This window comes from Recurvomyces mirabilis (assembly GCF_035927965.1).
Source record: "Recurvomyces mirabilis strain CCFEE 5264 chromosome Unknown scaffold_6, whole genome shotgun sequence".
Taxonomy (NCBI): domain Eukaryota; kingdom Fungi; phylum Ascomycota; class Dothideomycetes; order Mycosphaerellales; family Teratosphaeriaceae; genus Recurvomyces; species Recurvomyces mirabilis.
The window spans coordinates 230,290-255,789 of record NW_027041940.1 but is presented as its reverse complement, the minus strand read 5'-3'; the positions used below and the strand labels follow the sequence as shown (position 1 = coordinate 255,789).

The 25,500-nt window shown below is 52.4% G+C and overlaps 10 protein-coding genes across 10 annotated transcripts; 5 read left to right on the top strand and 5 right to left on the bottom strand.

The window, feature by feature from the left end:
- Positions 1-204: 204 nt before the first annotated feature.
- Positions 205-1,111, bottom strand: CCS1 (copper chaperone; the record flags this gene model as incomplete). The annotated part of the gene is made up of 2 exons (XM_064835578.1): positions 205-848; positions 907-1,111. 2 exons carry the CDS (start codon positions 1,109-1,111, stop codon positions 205-207), a joined length of 849 nt encoding a protein of 282 aa, XP_064696628.1.
- Positions 1,112-1,474: 363 nt separating this feature from the next.
- On the top strand, positions 1,475-1,906 carry LTS14_002872 (uncharacterized protein; the record flags this gene model as incomplete). Its single annotated transcript, XM_064835577.1, has 2 exons — positions 1,475-1,739; positions 1,794-1,906. The coding sequence occupies 2 exons, from the start codon at positions 1,475-1,477 to the stop codon at positions 1,904-1,906; spliced, it is 378 nt and encodes a 125-aa protein (XP_064696627.1).
- Positions 1,907-2,071: 165 nt separating this feature from the next.
- On the bottom strand, positions 2,072-3,046 carry LTS14_002871 (uncharacterized protein; the record flags this gene model as incomplete). Its single annotated transcript, XM_064835576.1, has 2 exons — positions 2,072-2,196; positions 2,266-3,046. The coding sequence occupies 2 exons, from the start codon at positions 3,044-3,046 to the stop codon at positions 2,072-2,074; spliced, it is 906 nt and encodes a 301-aa protein (XP_064696626.1).
- A 794-nt stretch (positions 3,047-3,840) lies between these two features.
- On the top strand, positions 3,841-7,728 carry LTS14_002870 (uncharacterized protein; the record flags this gene model as incomplete). Its single annotated transcript, XM_064835575.1, has 1 exon — positions 3,841-7,728. One exon carries the CDS (start codon positions 3,841-3,843, stop codon positions 7,726-7,728), a length of 3,888 nt encoding a protein of 1,295 aa, XP_064696625.1.
- A 298-nt stretch (positions 7,729-8,026) lies between these two features.
- Positions 8,027-12,013, bottom strand: LTS14_002869 (uncharacterized protein; the record flags this gene model as incomplete). Its single annotated transcript, XM_064835574.1, has 2 exons — positions 8,027-9,632; positions 10,773-12,013. The coding sequence occupies 2 exons, from the start codon at positions 12,011-12,013 to the stop codon at positions 8,027-8,029; spliced, it is 2,847 nt and encodes a 948-aa protein (XP_064696624.1).
- A 3,268-nt stretch (positions 12,014-15,281) lies between these two features.
- On the bottom strand, positions 15,282-16,055 carry LTS14_002868 (uncharacterized protein; the record flags this gene model as incomplete). Its single annotated transcript, XM_064835573.1, has 1 exon — positions 15,282-16,055. One exon carries the CDS (start codon positions 16,053-16,055, stop codon positions 15,282-15,284), a length of 774 nt encoding a protein of 257 aa, XP_064696623.1.
- A 2,255-nt stretch (positions 16,056-18,310) lies between these two features.
- On the bottom strand, positions 18,311-19,384 carry LTS14_002867 (uncharacterized protein; the record flags this gene model as incomplete). Its single annotated transcript, XM_064835572.1, has 2 exons — positions 18,311-18,586; positions 18,641-19,384. The coding sequence occupies 2 exons, from the start codon at positions 19,382-19,384 to the stop codon at positions 18,311-18,313; spliced, it is 1,020 nt and encodes a 339-aa protein (XP_064696622.1).
- An 852-nt stretch (positions 19,385-20,236) lies between these two features.
- Positions 20,237-22,181, top strand: LTS14_002866 (uncharacterized protein; the record flags this gene model as incomplete). Its single annotated transcript, XM_064835571.1, has 3 exons — positions 20,237-20,440; positions 20,496-21,068; positions 21,126-22,181. 3 exons carry the CDS (start codon positions 20,237-20,239, stop codon positions 22,179-22,181), a joined length of 1,833 nt encoding a protein of 610 aa, XP_064696621.1.
- Positions 22,182-22,634: 453 nt separating this feature from the next.
- On the top strand, positions 22,635-24,256 carry CYB2 (Cytochrome b2, mitochondrial precursor; the record flags this gene model as incomplete). The annotated part of the gene is made up of 3 exons (XM_064835570.1): positions 22,635-22,718; positions 22,779-23,138; positions 23,189-24,256. The coding sequence occupies 3 exons, from the start codon at positions 22,635-22,637 to the stop codon at positions 24,254-24,256; spliced, it is 1,512 nt and encodes a 503-aa protein (XP_064696620.1).
- Positions 24,257-24,338: 82 nt separating this feature from the next.
- LTS14_002864 (uncharacterized protein) lies at positions 24,339-25,324 on the top strand (the record flags this gene model as incomplete). The annotated part of the gene is made up of 2 exons (XM_064835569.1): positions 24,339-24,406; positions 24,496-25,324. The coding sequence occupies 2 exons, from the start codon at positions 24,339-24,341 to the stop codon at positions 25,322-25,324; spliced, it is 897 nt and encodes a 298-aa protein (XP_064696619.1).
- Positions 25,325-25,500: the final 176 nt, after the last annotated feature.

The following is a 25,500-nucleotide window of genomic DNA, read 5'->3' as shown; positions in this document are numbered from 1 at the left end:
CGACATGTCCTGAGCAACATTCATGATCTCTGAATATCCAAGTCACGACCAACGCATGTGGCGTATGATTGGCATGGAAATATGTGCCGCGACGGCGACAGGATGGAGGCTCGATTTGTTCGAGTCCTGGGTACGATTTGCGCACAGTTCATCAGAGCTTTGAGGATGCACTGTAAGCAGCATTGATAATGAAGAAATGACATACTATAACATGCCCTTAGCAGTCTGCTCCTTCCTCTCCTCCCAAACCGTCTTCCCACTACAACTACACACCGTCTTATCATTATCCCACACACCGGCCGAACGAGCGATCACGCCAACCAGCGTATCAGGATCCTCCTTGTCGAAGCTGTCCTGCTTTCTGCTCACTACAATACTGCGACCAATGAGCTCCCAGATCTGGATAGGCTTGTCGATGAACACAGTCCCAAGCCCCGACTGAGCGACTTCGATCCTCCCGAAGATGCCCTTTCCTGGCCGTGGTGGCGATGCTTGCTTAGCTTCTAAAGCATCCCAGATTCCTCCTGTCGATGCAGCGCCATTACTGATATCGCCCGCCGTTCGCACCGTAACGTTATACGAGCCTGGAGTTACTCCACGAAGCGTCATATCCAGGATTGTCATTTCCGAATTGACTTGAACCAACCGGATGAGTCCTCGGACATGATCTCTGACGGATGAGGAGTGGGTTTCCAGAATGCAGACGGCGGCACTTTCTGCTTTGCCTGAGCCACGGAGGATAGCATCTCGGCCTGTGTCTTGGATTGCGGAGACGATTGCCGAGGGAGCGGCGTTGCCTGTTATGGATATGAGTTGGTTCTTGAGATCGGCCGAGACGTTGTTGATGCCTGACTTCGTATCAGTGGCTGTCTTGTGGCGAGCATCTCAGGTCGTAGCTTCCCGTACCATCAACTTTGTAGAGCGAGGTGGAGACATCTTTGATGCAGCTTTCGCAGCTTAGCGGCACGGCAAATGTTGTTTCGAATGGCGGTATCATGGTCGCAATCAAATCAGACTCCTGCTCCCGCGTATCGAATTGAGAGTGATGTTCGTTGCCAGAATCATGCTTGATCGTCCCACGATTGCTCAGCAAAAGCGACCTCGGCGTCATCCCATGTGGCTTTCACGATTCGCGGAAGCACTGCGCGACACTCCCGATTGGCCGTGCATTTGCTGCTCTCGTGCTCAAGCATATGCAAGTCGTATTGCGATCACCAGTATACAGCGTGAGGTCGATATCGCTCTGAAGCCCACCCGGGTACGACAATCAGAATGTCACAATTCGTAGGCAAGGTCAGCACCCCCGTTCCTCCTCCACCGTACCCAAACCCAAGCCCAGCCCATCCACCCGTCTAACACAGAACCCCCAATCCCACAGACCCGCCTAGCCTACTCCCGAACCTGGCACCACCTAGACGTCGGCACCGACTCCCGCCCCCTCGGCCGCATCGCCTCCCAGATAGCCCTCTGCCTCATGGGCAAACACAAACCCATCTATGAGCCCTCGACCGACTGCGGCGATTACGTCGTAGCGACCGGCTGCACGGATCTCCATACCACGGGGAAAAAGAGGTTCCAAAAGAAGTATTATCGACATACGACGCGGCCCGGGAGTTTGAAGGAGATCACGATGGATAGGATGTTTGAGAAGTGGGGGGGTGGGGAGGTGTTAAGGAGAGCGGTTAGGGGCATGTTGCCGAAGAATCGGTTGAGGGATGATCGGATGGGGAGGTTGAAGTGTATGTTCTTGAGATCTGGGGTTGTGGGGGAGTGATGGCTAACGAGGAGTGCAGGTTTCGAAGGCTCGGCACATCCTTATAAGCAGAACATTGTCAAGTCTGAGCGGCCGTCGAGCATAACGCAGAGCGCTGAAGTGCAGGCGACACTTGCTCAGCAAGCGCAATAACATGAACTTGAGAAGATGGAAGGTTTTAAGGGTATTATGAAGCCTCTGACAAGCATAGCGATGGAGTTTCGGGGTCTGCAGGTCGTGCTTGTATGATCTATCTACGCAGCCGTGGTATTCGCTAGAACGCCAAATCATCATCAAGAGGTCATATCACAAGGGAGACTACAGCTTAGGCGACGCACCCTTTCTCGAGACCGTACACTGGATCAGACCATTCGGATCGCTTTGTGGAGCATAGACTTCAGCGTCCTCGCCCGTGTTCTTGAGACCCTTGAACCAGCTCATGTCTACAGATAGGTCAGCAACATGCACGCTCGAAACCATGGGTCGGCATGAAGGAGCGTTTCTCGACTCACCAACTTCAAAGTAATGCTTGTTCGGCAGACTGTACTCCACATCCTCCACCCTCGGCACGGCGGCCAAGATCTGCTCGGCCATGAGGTACATTGTATTCTGCACACTCGGGCTATTCTCCTTTGCAAACGTCTCTAATGTGATTTTCTTTGCAGCCTCAGCCGCGGGCTCGAACGCTGCCACTTCCTTCTTCACCTCGTCCAGCCCACTGAAACGTCGCCAATTCCAGCCCGCTTCGACCTCGGTCGATAAAATGCGGTCCCAGACTTCGGGCAGACGGGTGTATTCATCGCGGTGGAAACCCCAGAATTGTGAGCCGGTGGATTTAAGGACCAGGAGGCCCTTGATGCTGGAGCGGATGCTTATGCCTTGGTTTCTGCGGCCGACGGCTTCTACTACTCTCTTCTCTTCGCCGTCTCGGAGGAAGGAATGCGGGTGTGGTTTGCCGTCTACCTGCATCCTCGTCCATTTGTGTACGGTCACGGTGATGTGTGCGACGTGGATGTGGTTGTATTGGGTGAGGAAGTGGTCGGCGAGGATACTTGCGAAGAGCTCCGGTGGGTTCACGGGGTGCAGTTTGGCCGTTACGTAGACGGTTTGTTTTTGCGTGTCCGTGGCTACGATGTTCTTGTTGTCGGATTTGGTCCAGGATTCGGCGATGTCGCCTTCGAGGAGGGTGCAGACGGTCATTTCGGTCACGTCTTGGGTGTTGTCCGGGTTGCGCTGGACTTTGTAAACGCGGATGTTGTCTTTGCCATAGCGGGCGTAGTTGAGGGAGGCCATGGTGATAGTGTTGTTCTGGTAGGTTGGTAGGTATGTGTTGAGTGTTGCGTAGAAGGCCGGCTCTCGTATTCTGTGTGCTTATAGAACGTCTGAAGAGAGTCAATGGTTGTCAACGAACAGCAGACGTACTATCGTCGGCGTATAAAAGCAAATAGAGCTCTTATCGGTAGGCTGCGATTATCGGAAGCTCTTCAGTGCTTGCTGGTCGGTACGTCAAGGCCAGGCATGCATGTACCTGCATAACATATCTTAATCCTATCGGAGCTGGCCGTGGGCTGTTGCGCCACAGGCTGCGGCCGGGCCTATTGCATTAGATACGCCCTGAGCCTGAGGTGGAGCGCATCGGACGGCAACACTGTAGTTTCGCCTGACATGCAACTCAACACTCGAAACAATGCTGAACAGAGTATCCAAATAGCCCTATACTGTATTCATGTACTGTATGTATATAACATGTGGCTCGGCGCTGATCGACCCCACGAAAGGCGCTTTGGCCTTGTCTGGGTCGCTGCAGACTGGCATGGGCATATGTCATTGTTAGGTAGTCTCAGTAGAAGTACACGTGCTTTCGTCTACTCCAGAAGGTCGCGTGAGCAGCGAGCAAATTGAGGGCAATGTTGTATGACATGGCAGCGTAGCCACGTGATCTCGACATCATTATATGACCACGACCCTAAGCCATCCGCACGACTCGGTCTGATATGCTACCCCGAAGACCTCAGTCTTTCAATGCACGAAGACGTCGCCCGCAACGTGAACACCAATGCAGCTACCGAAAAGGTCTGCGGGCTTAGATGAAGCCCACACCGCGAACCACCGGTCACCTCGCCGGCACACAGTCTAGCGATGGCTTAGTACCACCCTCGAAGACGGGCAAAGATGCCCGGTCCTACTCATCTACTAGTCTACACCCTGCCAAACAGGGTCAGTCATACGCACGATCGGTCAACGTACCTGGAAGCTTTGCACCGGAATTGAAGGGCTTCAATTCGAGGATCGACCTATCTCGCATTGATCTCGCTAGCTATGGCGGCTACGATGACCAGAACGCACTCACGACCACCGAGCAACGACAAGCCACCTTCCGAGATCGGATTGACAAGGAAACAAAGATCAGGGTCGGGACGGAGAATCTGCTCGAAGCGTTGAACACGAAGAGTGCGAAGCAGGCACGCGACCAGCGGAAAGTGGTCGAGGGTGAGCTCAATACGTCAAACCGGAAGATCGCACAGCTGCAACAGGACTTGGCGGCCGAAGTACAACGCAGCAAAGAGCAAGCACCGCTAAGTCCCAAAGGAAGATTGTCACGATTATTTCAGTCTGCTCCGGCAAGAACGCCCACCCACCAGGACCAGCAAGCAGACGATGATCAACCTGGTCGTGACATGGAGGTCGAGTCACCTACCTACATTCTCGCGGAAATACTGCAGGCACTGGAAGCAGAGGGTATGCCATCAGACTACTACGTGGGCCAAGCGAACGACCTGGTCGAATTGTTCAAGCGACATCCGGCTCTGAAGTATGACTTGGCGTGGTCTATCTTTGGCTTGCGCATGCAGGTGATGATGCTGAGTGAAAGTCGAGAAGTCGTCGCCGCTGGATACAGGGTAATGCGATATGCGATCACCGATCGCAAGTCCCTGCAGACCATACGTGCACTTCAGACTGACTATCTGGTCATCTTATCTCTCGTCAAGGAGAGCAAGGCACGTGTTGAGCGGGAGCAGGCGCTCAAGTTCATCCGGGCATTTCTGGACGTCAAGGATGGCGCACACGAGATTCATCCCGCAGTCGCACGCATTGTTGTGGCTGTTGCAGATCACCAGGATGATCAGTCGCGCGGCATTGCCATCCTCACGCTCGCCGAGATGCTGTTGAAGCACCCTACGCTCGTTGCCGATGCAAGCGGTCTGGGTGTGCTCTGCGAAGCGATGGGTAGTGGCGTTTACTTTGCCCCGGAAACTCTGATCGAGCCATTCCTACATCTGATGGACTTGCCCGGCAAGAGACGAATTCTGCGCTCAGGCTTCGAGTTTAGCTCGGCTTTCGCTTCGTTCACGGAGCCAGTGCTCAATCACAGCCACGAAGATAGACTCATCACCAGTGCCAGAGTAGTGGTAGCACTGTTCCGGAGCTGGCCGGGTTTGCTAACACTCTCTCTGCATGACTTCCTGCCAGTGAGGTCCGTCGTCTCGACGCTTTACATCAGCAGCCTTCCAGTCAGAAGTGCGGTACTAGACTTACTGATCAGCATTCTTCGGGTAAAGTCGCCATCGTGGTCCTCATCATTCATCGGTGGGCGACGCTTGACGACCTACGGACGAGTGACCAATTTACGGGTCGAGGCGCCTGAGAGTCAATCAACCACCCGACCAGCAATTGACGAGGCGCAAAAGCGGAGCCTGGTACAGCATTTCACAGCGGTCACACTGGCTGTCCTTCTCCGCCAAGGCTTACTGAAAGCATTAATGCATGCTGAAAGCGATGCACCAACATCAGCGCTGAAACGGCGGACGAGTCTACTCATTGCGGAGGTGCTACGTATGTCGAGTGAGCTATTGCCTTCGTCCTGGAGCTACGGAATGCAATCTATGCCCGGCTTGTTCGATGCAGCTATCAACTTTCGCGACGATGAACGCTTTCAAGCCGTGGCCACGGTCTATCAGGTGGACAGTATCAACCGAACGCTATACCGATCAATTGCTGGTAAGAATGCTTCGATCAAAACAGGCGAAGATAGTGCAGCTGCCCGGGTCCGAGCAGCTTCCAAGACGCAGGTCAATGCAGCTATGGATGAAGGCATGTTCCGCCAGAAAATGATCGATACACAGATACTCAACACTGTCAATTACACCAAGTGGGATTGGGCGGGCATCATGGAGCTCATCGAGGGGCCCATGATCAATCCGAAGCGCTTGCAAGAAGCAATGGTCGTCACGAAGTTTGTCCATAGATTGTTGGGCTTCCTACGACCTTTCAAGTACCGGTTCTCTGAAGTGGCAAACACGAAGGCTAATCAACGATACATTCGCACCGCGTGCGCACTGCTTAGACTACTCCTTCAGACCACAGAAGGCGCGAAGTATCTTGAGAGCAACAAGCTCGTACCTCAGATCGGCGAGTGTCTGGCACAGCAAGATCCTGTGAGCGGCATTACTTCCAAAACACCTCTCTTCTCACCCGTGCGCATGGCAGAGACGCTAGTAGGAGGCTACTTCGCGATGCTCGGCGTGATGTGCAGCGACTCGAAAGGCATGCAGATCCTCGAACGATGGAAGATAATCAACATCTTCTACCACATTGTCGAGCTCAAGGAGCGAGATGATCTAATTCGTGCACTGCTCATAAATCTGGACTACACCCTTGACAGCCATCCTCGTATTACACTGTCAAAAACTATGATTGCGAGCTCGAAGCAGATGAGGATCACGGCTACCAGGATCCTGCGGAAGTATGCTATGATGCCCATCGAAGCCACGATCCTTGGCGGTGGTGCTGCAGAGTGGGCCATCAAGCTGCTTGTAGCGCAGCTGTATGACCCAGAAATTGAAATCTGTGAGGTCGCTATCAAGATTCTAGAGGAAGCCTGCAACGACATCACCTCTTTGGAATATGTCGTCAAGTGTCGGCCGGCTCTAGATCACCTGGGTGAGATTGGTGCACCGCTGCTCCTGCGATTCCTGTCTACTTCCGTAGGATACCACTACCTCGACGGTCTCGACTATATCACGAAAGAAATGGACGACTGGTTCTTAGGCCGCAACGACACTTATGTGACCATAGTCGAGGCATCACTTGCACGAGCTCTGGCGGAATCCCCTGATAAGCCTCCGCAAGTCAGCGAAGAAGGTCTGGATCCTCAGGATTTCGGGTGCGTGCCACCACATTTCTATCGCGAGTTGACGAGGACGGTTGAAGGTTGCAAATTACTCAAGGCGAAAGGCCACTTCGAAGAGTTCGCGGCTACGATCCAAGACTTTGTACACGAGGATGAGGATGTCGAGACTATAATGAAAGTGAAAGGCTGCTTGTGGGCTGTTGGCAATGTGGGGTCGATGGAATTAGGTGCTCCCTTCCTCGAGCGAACCGACATCGTCAAGTATATTGTCGAGATCGCCCAGACGTCCCAGGTCATGACCCTGCGAGGGACCGCTTTCTTCGTCCTTGGCTTGATCTCACGGAGTCTTCATGGGCAGGAGATACTGGCTGAGAGTGGCTGGGATGGTACCACGAATGTCATGGGTGAGAGTTTGGGGTATGTTCTGCCTGTCGACTTCAACAAGTTGTTTGCGCTACGGGCTGCCGAGACGAATGGGATAGCCAATGTGCGCCGCCGGCCTGGCCCGAGCAGAAGCTTTTCCAAGAAAGCAGATGACGGCCACAATGACGAGGACAAGAAGACCATGGATGATCAGATCTTGGACTCGGTCACGATGCTGGGGAACACTGTATTGACGAACAAAGCTCTGGCAGAGCTTAATCGCTTCAAGGCGAAGAAGGCACCGGGCTTTCAGAACCCGGCACTGTTCAAGAGGGCCATGGATCTGCTAGCATCGCACTCGTATCGAATACCTCAGTACCGATTCGTGATCGACCTGTTCGATAAGAGTGTGCTGAGGCGGATTGTACTTGAGGACGAGGATGATGATTCAAGCGATTCTGCTGGCGAGGATAGTGCATGATTGTAATTGCTTCGTGGGTCGGTACAGGGATTGGCGTTCGAAATGCATTCATGTGCTTGGACTGGGGCATTTGGATCACGGGTACGGCGTTCATGGCGATTACGAAGGAAGCTTTGTGAGCACTAGGCACGGGGTATGAGACGAAGCCAAATTATCTCTCGATTCAGCTCTATATCAGGCTAGCTGAAAGACCCGCTAGGAAGCGCAGAAATGATATCTTAACATTACAGCGTAGCGAGACAATGTGCATGAGATATGTATGTGTACCATCAGAAAGGTGAAAAGGGAATAAGACTCCTCAAATTTCATGCAGCCACATCTCAATCTTGCCCATCTCTGCCCGTTCTTTCGCCGCCGTAGCTTTGCAAGTCGATATTATCATATCCAGGTCGTCCTGATCGCCTAGCGTGACAAGGTCGCCTTCCTCGTCCCGGATTTTGAGCTTGAAGTTGCCCTTGATGCTGAATTTGGCACGGATCTGGTCTTCAAGTTCTTGGTAGCGAACAGTGGGTGTAGTCATCACATATCGCATATCCTCGGCATGAACTTTGATGCGTATGTTTCGCAGATCTGGCCCGCGTCGTGATTGCGATGGATGTCTACTATGCGCTGTATTCCGTGGTGGTACGATCTCGAAAGCTAGCGGTTCATCTGATAGATCGTGGACTTCGTCCTCTTCTTCCTCCTCTTCGGATATCGGCAGATGAGGTGATTTGTAGGCACTCGATCTGGTGCGTTGATGGACTGGCTTCTGCGGGACGTAGGCCTGTTGGCTGTAGGCTTCGATCGGATCACTTTCGATTCTTACCTCTGGCATGTCGCGATATGATGCTGAGACAGCTTGATTCTGTCTTCGGTCGTGTTCGCTATTTCGTGCTGAGCCGCCGCTATGTTCGCGTCGCATCGCTGGTCGTTCGGATGCTGCTCGCTTGTTTCCTAGGCGTGGCTTTTCGGCCTCAGATCTTTGCTCGAAGGCTGCCGCGCCGAGCTCGAGGCGCAAGGGCTTTGCGGCAGGCCGAGATTGTTGTAGCATTGATGGCGTCGAACTTGCGCTGTCCGACGACTTTCGTTTCTCATGTGCTGAATCGGGATGGTCGAGCTCTGGTGGTGGAGTAGGAGGAAACATGTTTCGATTCAAAGGTGGCTCTGATTGTTGTCGACCAGATCGACTTCGTAGGTCCGGCCTTACGAGGTTCAGGGCCGCATAAGATAGCTTCTCACCGGGTCGATCATCTAGTGACATTGCTGCGAGTGCGGCTTGACGTCTTGCGTCAACGTTGAGTCGATCCTGAGCAGCGACCAGTCTAGCCTTTCCGAGATAGTCCTTCGTCTTGAGGTTCTTCACCTTCGCTTCGTTCGGTCGATATATGACACCAACAGGGATGGAGAAGACGGTGTAGCCTTCAGCCTGTTCTCGAATGGCCTCGTCGATCACATCATGGTCCGGGACGACTTTCTCACGAGCGGCGAAGGTGAGGTCCTGCATACCGGCGTCCTTTTGCTGAAGATAGATGTAGCACAGGCCACGGTTGAACAGGACCTCACAAGAGTAGAGCTTGAACTTCAGACCGAGCTGCTCGTAGTCGATACTGTTGTTGCCGCGCAGGTAGAGCAGAGTATCGTTGAAATTGGCCAATGCCTCTTCGAAGTCGCCCATCAAGAAATTGCTGACACCCTGTTGAAAGTAGGACACGGCCAGATACTGATCCAGTTGCACGGCACGTTGGTAGCAGTCCACAGCCAAACCATGTTCACCCAGTGTCGCGTGTATCACTCCCATATTGAACAATATCTTCGACGTATCTGCAATCTGCGAGAAGCATCGTTGTGCGCTCTCAAACTCGTTGTTGTCGTAGGCGGCTAGGGCAGCCACCCATGTCTCTATCTCTTGCTTCAACGACATGCTGAATCGACGTCTGTGTCACTTGCTTTCCAGTCGGCCACGAGGGCTGTGCGCTGGTCCGGGAGATGGTTGCTATCGCATGATGTAGCAGCAATGTCGCCTTGTCGTAATTACTGCGGGAAGCAAGACGAGCGACATCTGCAAGGGGAACGATATACTAACTATGACAATGCCCCCAATGCAGTGCCGAGCATTGCACTACCCGATCTGCGCGCGTAGACAGACGTCGAAGCCAGACCCAGCCGTTCGGAAACGCTCACTGGTTCCCACATGCATGACGGAGATCAACCCTGCAGCTGTTGGCGTCGTGGGCGGCAAGCGACAACTTTGGATTTGCTGCAGCCGCATCGCCAGAACGCAGATTAGGCGAACGGCACAAAGCCTATCACGCATCTCCTGGGCTGCAAGAGCACGTTGCTCTCACGTTGTCTTGATTGAGTATCTGTTGTCCCACATTCATGACACGAGTTGTTCTTGGCAACCAGGGAGATACGAAATATCGCCATGTCTGAAAGTCTATGTGATTGTGGCTGCTGCTCACGTTCTAGCCACCGCAGCGACTCTGAACGATATCAAGGATAACGACCTATCACTCCGTATCGTATTCTCTTATTGGTTGTGTCACGAGTCGATAGTCTTAAGATTTTATCATAATGTGAGATGCACTCATTGCTCGTAAGCTATGATGGCATGAGTTGGGAAAGTCACCGTCCAGCCAAGAAGCCAACAGCTGCTCGATCAGACACCTAAATTTCAAGATGAGTGTATGCTCCTGCCTGGCGCAATGCTAAAATTCAACTTATAAACCAATGGCCATGGCCGAAATGACATGAACAAGAAATGGGATTCGCTACATGATCTAAGGCTCGTAATATAGTGCTGATAATGATGTCGTCCTCAAAGCGGTGAGCGTCTCCAATGTAGAAGCATCGCGAAGACGACGAATGCAATCGGGAGGACATAGTGCAGGAAGTAGTGCAAAGCTAGTCATAAGATCCGACAAGAATTGGTTTGATACCTGACAGAGTGTCAGTCGACCCTTTCGAGCACACATATAGTCAGCAAGACCGCACTGGCTTCGCAACATTGCTAATGGAGAGGAGCAGAAGATAGTGCGACTTGCGGGGAAAAAGAGACTCACCATCGTTGTGACTCTATACGCCGTATCCAATTGGCGGTGATTTTCAGTCGTTCTCGCACGGTCGTTGTGGGCATGAGTTTGTACTTTTCCTCGTCACTGATCGGTAGCACACTGGCAAACCAATATGGAAACAGAGCAGCATCGTCCGGAGGCTGTCCATGGATATCGAGCACACGTTGTTGGAGCCAGGGTGCGCTCCGGGCCTGCATTCGTGAGATGAATTCGTGACCTAGCGCCAGGAGGTCGCGAGTGGGCATGCGATTGACTTGTCCATATACATCATTTTCCTCCACTGGTGGGAGTGCAATGTCGTCTGCTTCCGCACGTTCCTCGTCTGCCAATGCGACATCTTCCAGCCGCTCTACTCTACCAACAGCGTAGCCATCTATCACACCGTGTGCCTTGATTCTGAAGCGATACATGCCTCGACTCTCCGCCAGGCTGGTGCCGTCTGGAAGTGTCTGAGCGTGCAAGATCCGTAGCATTGTACCGTAGTGGTAAAAGTGAACCGGGCCTAGGTCGCCTTGCGGCTCATAATATCGATTGTACATCAGCATCCCAAACTCTCGATTGCCTTCCATACAGCGTCGCAACATTAGTCGATATCTGGGCTCGAATATTCTAAGGAAGGTCGGCTGATTCGGAAAGCCCAATGTGCATATGAATAGTGGTGTATCCAGTTCTCCCTCGCCAGGTCGCTCTTCCAGTGCAACTGCTTCTGCACGAGTCGTTACGACGTCGGGACAGAGACCATTCAGCAGGTCGACTATGGTCTTGTTGCTGGCTTGGGAGTGCAGAGACGGTGGTATTGCCAAGCCTCGTCGACAGACGGGACAATGGCACGCATGATCCAGAGTCCTTGCAAGGCATTTTCGGCACAGTGTGTGTCCGCAAGGAGTGGTGACAGGATCGAGCATCAGATTATAGCACACTTGGCAATCTACTTCCCGATGCGTCGATTCCAGGAGCTCACTGAGTACGTTGGCATCAAGAGCTTTCTCGCTTTCATTTCGGTCGAAGACAGTGTGGTATTCCAGATCAACATTGTAGTTGAGCTTGCCTTGCGCAGCAAGAGTGTATGTCGCAACAAGCCGCCCGCCTGGCACTTCATATTGAGACGCCTTCTCGGCTGCGGGCGCCAGGCTGACACCTTCATCCCACCGTGCCACTTCCTCCATGTGCGTTGAGATGTTGCCAGCCAGTGATGCATGTTTTGCCACAAGTTCCGCGATGGAGTCCATGACTTTGGTCAATGTGACGTCGATGCTGCAATCCGAGGCGGGATGCTCATTACCACATTCGGGGAAGGGGCAGCGATATGCATGTTTTCGGCCTGGTATGTCCGGGTATGTGAAGAGCTCTCTTTCATGAAGTTGTGGCAGACAATCTCGGCACACTGAGCGACCGCATGGTAGCGTAATTGGCGTACGATATGGCCGGGAGCATTCGTAGCACTGCACCAGGCGCACGAGCGTGCGAGCATCTTCATGCGGTCTCAACGCTGAAAAGGTGGTTTCCTCTGTCGGAAGTGCATCTTGGCTCATCAAGCCTGAAGGTGCCGTCGCCAGCTGCGGCTTCTCTTCACTCGTCCTGCTCGAGGTTATTCCAGAAGGCTGAAACACGTTCATCGCCGGACTTGTATGAGCGACCTCCTACGCTCCATCCATTCGACGACGATGACCACCTTTCCCTCTTCTTGTCGATCCAGTGTAGGATGTCTGGCGTCTGGCCAAGCTGTACACCTCGAGATCCTCGATCCTCAGCTTGCGCAGCAAAGGTATCTTTGTCGCAGTCCAGATGAATCGATGACGTCGATCGGAGGGTTAAGTTCGATGATGCCGACTTGGTGGGACACGGAGGGGCGGAAGGAGAAAAGGCTAGCCACAGTGGCTATTGTATATTGGAGAGAAGTCGTGCTCGAAGGTGATGCGAAAGGGTGTAAGGGATGGGTCTGTTAGATGTGTACGAGGAAGGCAAAATGTGCTACAAGGAAGCATTCAATTGGCCTGTAGTAGAGAAGTGTGCGCGTGGGTCCTGGCCGGGTAAGCAGGGGTCATGAAAGGGTTGCCGGAGACGTAGTCGTCGACGACAAGACTCCAGTCCCGTTCATGGAATTGTGACGCCTACTGCGCCGTTTCGCCATCATGCAGACGCTCTACCCGTTTGGTTCAAGGCCTTGCCAATAATTGGTGTGATTGGCTCCGATGCTGGGACCTAGCTGGAGTACTTGTGACACAGATCGAGCCTGATCGATCCGAGAGCGTAGGAGTATATCATCTCTTTTGGGAAGCATACATAAATGGATGAAGATGTGAGGAAAGTGTTTACTACTTTGCAAATGCGCTGTTGCTATCTAGTGCCTTAGTAGCAATACCATGACCGCTCAACACGTCAGTCGTGAAGTTTTGTTCTTCACGACCTTCCTTTGGCATATAATTGGCTCTTCCTCCGCGTGTTGCAACCAAGCTTTCCATTGAGCAGAGTTGGCACTGTGATGCGTCAAGAACAACTGGTCAGAGCTGTGGACATCGAACGTGAACGCCTGATTAGGATTTGACACTTTTGTCAACAATCGATTTACATTTCGATGTCTACATGCTTCTTCACAGCTGCATCTCACAACTACTCCTGTTTGCCGCGTCGGCGAGACCGGAAGCTGCTCGTGCCGAGGACTCTCACCATACTGTGAGGCATCTTTTGTCTAAGTGCTAGCCACGTTAACAAAGGCCGATTAGGTTCCTGCTCGGACTGGCATCATGAGATGTACAAAAAGAGTCGGTACGAGGCTGCAAAGACGTTTACAGCTATTGTCAGGTGACTACTGATGGTAGTACTTCATTGCTGTACATCCTCACCAGAATCGTAGGATCTTGCAATCTGAGCAGGTTTTCCCGCTCGATACAGCCCTGAGGAACGCTGTTGAGCTACAGTCCCTGTTCGCTATACATGGACTGCACCAGAGCGACAACCGGGCGCCATCTAGATGCTCAAGAAGGTCAGGACCAAACCAGCGTATTGGAACTTGGTCCTCGCATAGTTATCATCGTACAATGTTCAGTAGTAAAAGCTGACAACCCTAGCATGATGCCGATTCTTGTGAACGCTCGTACGTGTCTGCATGGTCGCCATGATTCTTGTAGCCTGTCCACGTTGTTTACGATGATCGATCGCTAGTATCAACCATGACTTCTCCTTGTACACCTTAAGGCTAGGTAACCACGTCGCAGCGTGCAAGGGTCTGAACCGAGGCCTGGATGGATGAGAGCGAGACTTACTATGACCATGCCTTAAAGGTAGCAATGTACCTGTGCTGCATTCCCCAGCTCTCAATGAAGGAATTGGTAATGTAAGCAATCACCATGATGAGTCTGACAGCGCTCTGCTTCGAGCTCGGGGGTTATTAATGACAGTCCTTGTGAGAATGGTACGGAATGTGCTTGCGCTCATGACGCAGCAGTGGCAGTCGGACGTCTACGGATCCCACGATGATCCGGATGATGGCAGCATCATGTAGTTGTTGTACAGCGCATGTGACATGTCAGCTTCTTGTCAGGATGGATGTTCTGGTGCGGTCTGGACTTCCGCTCCGCTCCTTGTCGGTTCGGGAGCACCAAGGCAAGCCCTGCCCAGTATGGCCTGGGGGCGTGATCCTTGCACAAGAACGTGAGTCATTCGTTCGCGTGGGGAAGGAATTGAAGTCGGTCCGTAGCTCACGTTATGCAGACCTCGCACGAAGCAGCCCGAAGAGGTAATGGGTCACAAGCGAGCACCGCTGCGCCAGGTAGCGGATCTCGTGCGCAGTCAGCCTTACCGTAGCTGAAGATACAGCACTAGTTATTCACGAGACAGTGCCCAGTTGTGTCAATCGTGCCTGCAAACGGGCCCGTAGACTGGCGTGACAAGGGTGCGGCAGTCAGGACTCAGGACGGCCACTCGATCACGTCTTCGCGGAACAGCTGGCGCATGACGTCGAGCAACCAGAAACAAACAAACTCCGCAATGTCCATCTAGATGATGCGGCGGACGGAACCAAGGAGATACATTTTACGTCCGTTAAAGCGAAGTTTGCCAAGCACGGAATCCGGACACTCCGGAAAGTGCGTCAGCAGCACGCGAAAGTTGCAAGGATGGGATCTGCAGGTCATGTCAGCTAGAGTCATGCTTTGAACTTTGTCGTTCATCGTACCCCAGAGTATGATGGCAGGAGGAATTGGTGTAGGCAGCGAGGTGAGGACAGAGAGCAGACCGGTTGAGAGAGAGAGAAGAGTGATAGATTTATTCAAAGTGTTTTCTGATCGTATATGTGTATGTATGGTAGTTGATGATTGGCGTGCTCGACTTCACTCACCAAGAGGTGAAGGAGCAGCAGCCCAATATCTCTCCAATGTCATGAGATGAGATGCATCCTCTAAGAGATGCTCCAATTCCTTCCCCAAACGCCATGCTATGTACCAAGTCGCTCGCTCGTACGCTAGACAACTTTCAAGACCAAGACCGAAGACAACAAGCTCAATAGGCGGCGATGAGCGGTGCCTGTGGTTGTTGTGCTTGCTGCATGATGTAGTCTTCGAGACCGCGCTGGGCCTTGACATCGTAGAAGGCGGTTGTCGTGATCTGTTGTCTTTGCTTGTCATTGAGCTTGAACTCCTCTGACTCGGGTGATGTGGGCATTGATTCGTCCTCGCTGTCACTTTCTTCTGAATCGTCGACGAGCTCTGGTGGTGAGTGTCGGCTCGATGGTACTCGAGTCAAAGCGTGCTCCTCGTCGTCCTCCTCGTCATCATCATCTTCCTCCTCCTCATCAAATTCGTCCATGTCGACGTCGGCAGACTCGAAGACGACTGGTGGGCTTCGGACCTTGCGGAGAGGAATGTTGAAGATCTCGTCGTCGTCCTCGTACTCGCTCTCTTCGTCGCTCTCGTCATCCTCTTCCATCTCCTCGGCCTCTGCAATGGTGTCGATCCATTGGATATGCTTTGGTTGATCGGGCTTGTTGGCCTTCTGGACGGACTCGTTGAACCATCGTTCTTGTTCTTGCTCGGCAGAGGAAAGCTCGAGCATGAGGGAGTCGAGGAGGTTGGCGTGGCCGACCAACAACCTCAGGTTGTGGTCAGACTTGTTGGCTTCACGGCCAAGCTTCGACCTGGCAGTCGATGCTACGTAGTAGGTCTGTGTGAGAGACATCCTTTGCTTCTTCAATGGTGGTGAGGTAGGCGATGTCTGGTAACTTGCGTTTGCTGAGAATGGCTCGAATTGAGCTTGCAGCCTGAGGTGGGAAGGCATCTTGGTTATAGGCGTTTGAAATGAGTCAGGTTGTTGATATGGCCGAATTATGCTGCCTGAGTCACACCAGCCAATGAGGTGTGGGGATCTTGGTATGGTTTGACTTTATGCTTGAGTGATGCAAGTCTTCGATACAATGTCGTCTTGAAGTGGGAAAGCTGTTGTATGTAGATGTGTTCTTGCTTGTTTGAGATGCTGATGGAAGGAAAAGAGACGTCTTAATCGAGGAGCAGCAAGGCATATTTGTGTAAGACCATTCCCAGCGTCTTGACTCCGTAAGCTCCGCGACACGCAGTTTGCTGAGCATATACTCTCCGCCCGACCCATCGTCCGTGCACGCACCCTCCGCTCAAGGCCGTTTCTCGTCATCTGGCCAATCGCTGACCTCGCAACGACCGGACCCGAATTGTAATCAAGTTGTAGTCACCGAGCAGAATCCTTCCGCCTTACACGCTACTAATGCAGTCGGTGGTGTTGCTCGCAAATCGTCCGATCCAAGGATTACTGTACACAGCCCGCTCCAGCTGCATCTGCACGTTACGGGCTGTGCGAATAGTCAACCACAAACTCCATTACCCTATTGAGTATGCAGTGCTTCCCACGGCCTGACTCTGCAGATTCAGTGACTGTTTGACGTTGCGCCAAGTGCGTGCCATTGGAAACGCAATTTCTCCCAAGGCCGCAGCATTCTTTCGTGCGAAGGCTTCCTGCACGGCCCTCGTATACGTATACAGAACACGTTTCGAACGTCTCAGAGTGTTTCGTTGCAGGCACAGTTTTCAGGCACCCACTTAATAACCTTCCCTCCCATATGCGACACGCAATTGCCAATGGCGCATTGTAGTATTCGGTTGCGAGGTGGACCTACTGTGCAGCTTGGTGGCTTGCTTGACGGCGCAGCAACACGAGTTCAAGATGCGAGCAAACGGATAGTCCATCTGTACCACTCCGCCTACCGTATAGCATACGGTAGGCAATGACATTGTATGTGCATCAGGCACCGCTATTATTGATACTTGGGAGACTTGGAGACTGCATCAGTCTGAACTTGCTTTGCTGCATCTCGGGTGGTGTGTTTCCAGCGGCCGAGCATGCGTTTACCCCGCCAAGGATTTATTACTCAGTCCGCAGGCCGTTCTTTGAGCCGGAGGGTTTTCGTTTAAATCGCCCGTCGAACCTCACAAGGCGGAGAGAAGACTGGCCGTCGTATGGGCGGTATGACTCTTCTCCGCACCCTGTCGTGTTACTGCCAGCTGTTTGATAATGACTGTCTGGCATCAACCTCGCTATTGCAGCGCACTAGCAGTGACTCTTCACGCGTGCTGGCTGTCCTAGCTTCAACTTGGTCTTCAGTGCGACTCGGTGTCCAGAACAAGGATCACTCATCAGCAGCAAGCGATCATTCCTTTGCAAACAAGACAGCCCTCCAGAACGAATCGTGCGAAATCATGGCTCCTTCGAAGATGATCTGACCAAGCTTGCCAACCGAGCTGATAGGGCTGCTGACAGCACTTTGGAATCGTCCCAAAACGGACGTAAGTCTTCCGGGCTGACAAACTTGGCGCATATCAGCATGGACTTAAGCTTGCCCATACATATTGCTCGTGTGGGCCATGGAAAAGTCTCGCCAGATAGCTGAACAATCTGACAGGTGATCTCGGTTGCCCGTGGAAGCTTTTGGTTCGTGCTGATTGAGAATTCATCAGCGCTTGAGAACGACGATACCATGGTTCGACCATAATTTTCGGATGTGACAGGACTGAGGTTGTTGAGTACGATCTGACTGTTTGCCTGCGGTCCACATCGACTCTGGCCGTACCCAGCGCGCGACAGAGGATGTGGATGGCGTAATCATTTAGGACTTGTTCGAACTGAGATAGCTGACAGCAATTCTAGAATGTTTACGGGATCCTGTGCTGTGGAAACGCATACAGACTGATGTTGAGGCTACCTCTACTCCCTAGCGCGGGCGGATCCGAGCCCACGTGGATGCTGGGCGTGCAGGAAGGAACGATTCACGTTCATGAAGCAAGAGCGGTGCGCCCTGACGCAATGCGCGGCATAGACTCTTTGGCCACTGTCTCTGACAACCATAATTGCCGGAGACCTTTAGTGGGAGACTCGACACCTGGATGAGCGATGTTGCATCCACCAGACGAAGATCGAGATTGCGACCTATCTGACGCGGTTTCGGAACAAGTCTACGCCTGAAGCGAGCAGACGACTATACAACAGCACACACATTACTCAGTACTTCAGGGATACTTGCCCCAGGTGAAAGCCTCCTTGCCACCTTGCTTTGCTTGGACAGCACCCTCCAAATCACCCAGGAAGAGCCATTTGACTTTCTTGCCGACACCTTGCTGATGCCAGTCATTTAGCGAATTTGGATAGAAGTCGAATTGCGGCGGATCAACTACAGCATCGTCGTGAGCCAGCAACAGCAGGACGTTATCTTGTGCGTCGAATTCTCCCAATCCCTCAATTGTCCAGTCAGCGACTTCTTTGTCGTGCGACAACAGCGATGTGACCTGTAAGATTGAAATCAGTCTGCAGCACAGCGTCAGAACTTGGACCGGACTCACGTAGTAGAATGGTTTTGTGGCAGAACCGTGAGGGTTGATGTCCTGCAGCAGATGCCCAGGGCAGATGTTGTGGCCTCGTCGTTTCGGCGCCGCCGGGTTGAGCTCCTTCGGCACTGGCAGGTATTCGGTAGGTCTGAACTCGCCACCGTGGTGCGAGGCGTCTCCTCCCATGAATATGAAAGTGTCTGGACTAGTTGAAGTCCTAGCGAGACCACACATGTGACCTATACTGTGCCCCGGCGTGTCAAGAAGATAGAAACTCCCGTCTCCAAAGTAATCGTAGGCATGGAAGCGTCCGATCTTCAACCCGTTTTCGTCAAACTTGATCTCACTGGTCTCACGGCCTTCGAAATCTGTCTCTAGTAATGTCGAGTCCTGGTTCTTGGGATAGCCAGGGGTATATGCTTGCAAAAAGCCAGGTCCAACGACCAAGTCTGTGGAACCTGGGAATGTCTGAGGGTTGCCCATATGATCCCAGTGGTGATGAGAGAGGATGATAGCATTGATAGCTCCGCCGTCTACATCTACTCCGTTTTCCTTGAGTATCGTTGCCACGTCCTTTTCGACGTGGATTCCCCAGCCTAACTCTACCCATTTCTTGTAGCTCGGTAAGGCATCCCAGTCTTTCCGGATTGCTAAGTCGAAGAGGATCGATTTCTTTGATGGATGTTCGATCAAGAAGGAGAAGGCTGGGCCTAAGAGCTTGTCATGGCCTGCATAGTCCGGTTGCAGGAACGGACCCATTGGCAGCTCGAGCCGACTTGTGCTGCAGGATGTTGGCATAAATTTCTGTAGACCATCCTGTCCTTTTACCAGCTCACCTGTCAATACATGATACCTTCACTGCCGTATCAGACTTGGGGATATTCAATGCAGGAGGCTGCTTGGGCGTGGTCATATATTCTTGAGCCATGTTATGCGACTGAAGCAGTGGATGCAGGACAGGGATAGAACAGAGGATCAGGCCAAGTAAGAAGCTCAGTCGGAACATATATCTTTTGACTGACTTGCTGAACTCAGCTATGGTTTACTATTTGCTCTAACACTAACAGATGACGCAAGGCGAAGCTCTTGATGCGAAGACGCACGCGACATGCTGCAGCTCACTCTAATGCGCGTGAGCTTTAACTAAGTCGTCCGGGCGATGGTACTGTTATTCAAGCATGGCTTGGTGTTTGGTGCCTATGAGGACATACCGCATTCAGAGTGGTTTAACAACCTTTACATGGCTCTTTCGCAAGAATGTCGGTCGTTTGGAGGCCCGCGAACAACCCCACGCTGAGCAACGCAGCAACGCAGGGTGGTGGGGCAGTGACTTCATTCTCGCGCATTGGAAAGATCAAAGATCGTCGCCGCGAGGAGAAGCAACTGGTGAGCTTCTACAGAGCCTCAACAAATTTCTGTACGTAACGTGTACGATAGTGTTTTGTACGTAACGTGTACGATAGTGTGTCGTTGTACAACTCCGATCTCAGCTCTTGAAGAATCGTTCATTGAGATTATTGGCTTTTCTGTCTTCATCACCACCACAACAGACCTCTCCCACCACAAGCAGAAATTCACATACTGTCCATTATGTCGAACCAAAGGAGCAACATGCCCTTCCGCCAGGCTTCGCGGCAACAGAGCCGTCAGATGTCTGTTGACCCTCACAACGAGATCCATGTCCAGCAAGATCATTACATTGGCATCGATGTCGGCACTGGATCTGCACGAGCTTGTATTATGAACTCGAAGGGAGACATTGTTGGTCTGGCAAGCGAGAACATTGGCCTTTGGCAGCCAGAGACTGGATACTACGTACGATAAGCTGAGCCCAAGTAAGCTGACTGCACAGGTTCTGATTTTGTCGTAGGAGCAATCGACGACCAACATCTGGAGATGCATTTGCTCCTCCATTCACCGCGCCATGGACCAGCACAGCATCGACCCTTCTAGCATTCGAGGCATAGGATTCGATGCCACCTGCTCCCTGACCGTTTTCTCCGAAGACACCGACGAGCCAGTCTCCGTCACGGGACCAAAATTCGACAACGCGGATGGTAACGATCGTAATGTCATCTTATGGCTCGATCACCGACCTGTAGAGGAGACGAAGAAGATCAACGCCACAAACCACAACCTGCTTCGATATGTGGGTGGACAGATGAGCATCGAGATGGAAGTTCCGAAAGTGCTGTGGTTGAAGAATCACATGCCGAAGGAGGTGTTCGACAAGTGCAAGTTCTACGATTTGACCGATGCTTTGACACATATGGCGACGGGTAACGAGACAAGAAGCTTCTGCTCTGTTGTTTGCAAGCAAGGATATGTACCGGTCGGTGTTGACGGCAGTGTCAAGGGCTGGCAGGAGGATTTCTTGACGGAGATTGGCTTGAAAGACCTGTGCGAGGACAACTTTAAACGCATGGGTGGAGTCAACGGGGTGGTACTTGCCTTTTCCAGAGTGTACTTATAGATAAAAGATTGCTGACCATATTCGCAGAACGGACGATATCTGACAGCTGGTGAGCTGATAGGCACTCTCTCCGAAAAGGCCGCATCCGATATGGGCCTACCTGCGGGTATCGCTGTCGGCAGCGGTGTCATCGACGCATATGCTGGCTGGATCGGAACCGTTGGAGCCAAGGTGAATCTGCCGAGCGCGAACATCGACGCCAACGTAGCAAAGAACGACGTTTCGCAAGCCTTCACTCGGTTGGCAGCCGTGGCTGGTACTTCTACCTGCCATCTTGCCATGAGCAAGAATCCGGTCTTTGTTGATGGTGTATGGGGTCCATATCGCGATGTCCTCATTCCAGAATACTGGGTGGCAGAAGGTGGACAGTCGGCTACTGGGGAGCTGCTGAAACATGTCATCGAGACACATCCAGCTTTCCAGGAGGCAATGTCAGTGGCTGAGACCTTCAACGCCAACATCTACGATTATCTGAACGAGCACCTTCGCGAGATGCAGGAGAAGATCAATGCTCCCAGCATATCATACTTGGGCAGGCATTTCTTCTTCTACGGTGACCTGTTCGGCAACCGCTCCCCAATTGCGGATCCGGAGATGAAGGGCTCAGTCATTGGTCTGAGCAGCGACAAGAGCATGGATGGTCTCGCTTTATACTACTACGGCACAATGGAGTTCATTGCTCTCCAGACCCATCAGATCATCGAGCGCATGAACAAGTCGGGTCATGTCATCAGCTCCATTTTCATGTCTGGCTCTCAATGCCAGAACGGCGTGCTTATGGAGCTTATGGCGACGGCCTGCGACATGCCAGTGTTGATTCCCCGATACGTGCACGCTGCTGTTGTACATGGTGCGGCTATGTTGGGTGCCAAGGCGGCCTCGACGAACAAGGAGGGTGTTTCGGAGCCATTGTGGGACATCATGGACCGTATGTCGAAGCCTGGTAAGGCTGTACACCCGAATAAAGACCAGGGCGAAAAGAAGCTGTTGGCGGCCAAGTACAAGGTGTTTCTCGAGCAGTGCGAGCAGCAGAGGCAGTTCAGAAAGGAAATTGATGAAGCTACTTCAGGCTGGTCGAGGTAGACGTGCTTTACGAACAAGGATGGGAGGTGGTCGTAGACGAATTTGGTGGCCCCTTCCCGTCACCACATATACATAGATAAAGCCACACATACACGAATGACATTATGAGCATAACAACTCTGCCAGCGTTGACGAGTCCACTGTGTCAAAGACTCCCGACATCGAGCGGATATTGCGGCCTGCCGTCACAGATAATGTCGCCTCTGATTGGCGCAGGTCATCTCCAGCCTCCACAATGTGGAGAAGTTATTGCCGTTCTATCGGCGGAGTGAATGGTTTCGTCGGTCGAGCATCGAGACGGGACGCTAGCTTTTGGTTTTGAAGGTCGTGGCAAAGGCCGTTCATTGTACATGTAGGTTCCTGATCTGGTAGTAGACACCCTTGCCCTGCTTCATCTCGGTTCCTTGAAGTCGCTCTGTGCCATCTTATCGAGCTGCAGACGAATCTATCAAGATGAATCATTCTTCGAACGACACGCAGGCTGTGAAGCTCACAGGTGAAGAAGTCGCAAAGCATAACACTCGCGAAGACTGCTGGGTACGTGATCAGTGGGTGTTGAGTGGCTCCAGCCTGACGCTGATTCGTCTCGATATATAGGTCATTATCAATGGCAGAGCATACGATGTAACCGAATTCATGCCAGAGCATCCTGGTGGCCCCAAGATCATCCTCAAGTACGCTGGAAAGGATGGCACGGAAGAGTACGCACCAATTCATCCTCCCGACACTCTGGACAAGTACTTGGACAAGAGCAAGCATCTCGGTGAGGTAGACATGTCTACGGTTCAGCAAGAAGAGAAGAAGGAGGATCCAGATGAGGCAGAGAGGCAGGAGAGGATCCAGCGCATGCCGATTCTAGAGCAATGCTACAACCTAATGGACTTCGAGGCTGTTGCGAGGAGGGTGATGAAGAAGACTGCTTGGGCGTACTACTCGTCTGGCGCAGATGATGAGATCGTGAGTACATGGTCGCCGTATTGTGCCGGTCAGGGCTAACTTTGTCCCAGACAATGAGAGAAAACCACTCAGCGTACCACAAGATCTGGTTCCGACCACGAGTACTCGTCAACGTCGAAAGCATCGACACCTCAACAACCATGCTCGGCACCAAAGTCTCGATCCCTTTCTACGTCACGGCAACAGCTCTAGGCAAACTTGGAAACCCGGAAGGCGAGGTGGTCCTCACCCGAGGTGCGAAGAAACACAATGTCATCCAAATGATTCCAACACTGGCTTCTTGCTCCTTTGATGAGATCGTAGACGCGAAGGAAGGCGACCAAGTCCAATGGCTGCAGCTTTACGTCAACAAGGACCGCGCAATCACGAAGAAGATCATCGAACATGCGGAGAAGCGCGGTTGCAAGGGTCTCTTCATTACAGTCGACGCACCTCAGCTCGGACGACGAGAGAAGGATATGCGCTCGAAGTTTAGCGATGTCGGGTCTAATGTGCAGAATACTGGAGGCGATAACGTGGATCGATCGCAGGGTGCTGCCAGGGCTATTTCATCTTTCATTGATCCTTCGCTCAGCTGGAAGGATATCCCATGGTTCTTGTCTGTGACGAAGATGCCGATCCTGCTCAAGGGTGTGCAGAGGGTGGAGGACGTCATTCAAGCTATCGCGGCTGGTGTGCACGGAGTCGTGCTGTCGAATCATGGTGGCCGACAACTTGACTTTGCACGATCTGGTATTGAGGTTCTGGCTGAGGTTATGCCTGAGCTCCGACGACTTGGTCTGGACAAGAAGATCGAGATCTATGTCGATGGTGGTGTCAGGCGCGCAACAGACATTATCAAGGCGCTATGCTTGGGTGCCACGGGTGTTGGTATTGGCAGGCCGTTCTTGTACGCCATGTCTGCATATGGTCTGCCTGGTGTGGATCGTGCGATGCAGTTGTTGAAGGACGAGATGGAGATGAATATGAGGCTGATCGGATGCTCGAGCGTCGATGAACTTGGTCCGGATCTCGTTGATACACGGGGTCTGAGCATGCATACAACCACGATAACTGACACGCTCGGCTTGAATGTGTATGATCCACTGGTTGGGCCGCAAGAGAAGGCAAGGCTGTAGAATGATATGAATGATGGGCGGCGTTGGTTTTCTCGTCTGCTATAGCTTGTACATATCGCTTGTACATATCTGTCTCTTCATCATGGCGGCTTTGGCCTACTATAGAACCAATCCATCACAGACCCAGATCAACTGCTTCACGAACGAGCAGTAGGGTATATGACATCATTTACCCTACGCTAATGCTCGATATCCTAGTTCCGTACGAAACCGTGTCCTAAGCTGTCGTACCTCAGCAGGAGCCTTTCTATGGAGATGGCAGCAAACGCCGGCAAGAACTTCATAATCACAGGCGCTGGCCGAGGCATCGGCCGTGGTCTAAGTCGATTACTCCTACAGAAGGGTCATCGAGTCCTCCTCGTCGATGTCAATCGCGAGGAACTAGACCATACCGCCGCTAACCTTGCACAATCGCACACTAGAGGCAAGGACTTCGAAGCACATCTCTGCGACTTGCGAAAGCCCTCTGATATATGTGCTGCTGCATCTCGAGCCAGCGAGCTGTTCGGTGGACATCTCGATGTGTTGGTCAACAATGCGGCGAACACTTCGGCCGTTGGGAAGTCACATCTGTCTGAGATCTCCCTGGAGGACTGGAACGCATCGATAGAAGTGAATCTCACTGCGCCGATGCTGCTAAGCCAGAGCTGTCTGCCATTGCTACAGAACTCGAGCTCGAAACAGCAAGGCGGCTCGATCATAAACATGTCGTCGACTCGAGCCTTCATGTCAGAGCCTGACAACGAGCCGTACTCTGCCACCAAAGCAGGACTCCTTGGTCTGACGCAGTCAATGGCTGTTAGCCTAGCGCCACAAGGTGTGCGCGTAAACGCAATCTTGCCTGGCTGGATCAACGTGGCGAACGAGTGCAAGTCCGCGGATAGTGACGGGACTGCCTGGGAAGATGGTTTGACTGGAGAAGATCATCGTTGGCACCTGACCGGTCGTGTTGGCAGGGTCGACGATATACTCAAGGCAGTGGAGTACTTGGTGGAAGCAGACTTCGTGAGTGGCGCTGAGCTTGTTGTTGACGGTGGCGTGACGAGGAAGATGGTGTATCCTGAGTAGTAAATATCGCCCAGGCTCGCGCTGCAGACGCATCTGTGCTGTACTGAAATCACCATATCATACTCTCTCGTGGAGACATGTGGGCTGTCAATCGCTGCGGAGCCAGGACCTTTCTATATACCTCCCGTGAGGACGTTAGGATGCAGAAGGAGATGTTTCCTCCACTGTAGGACCTT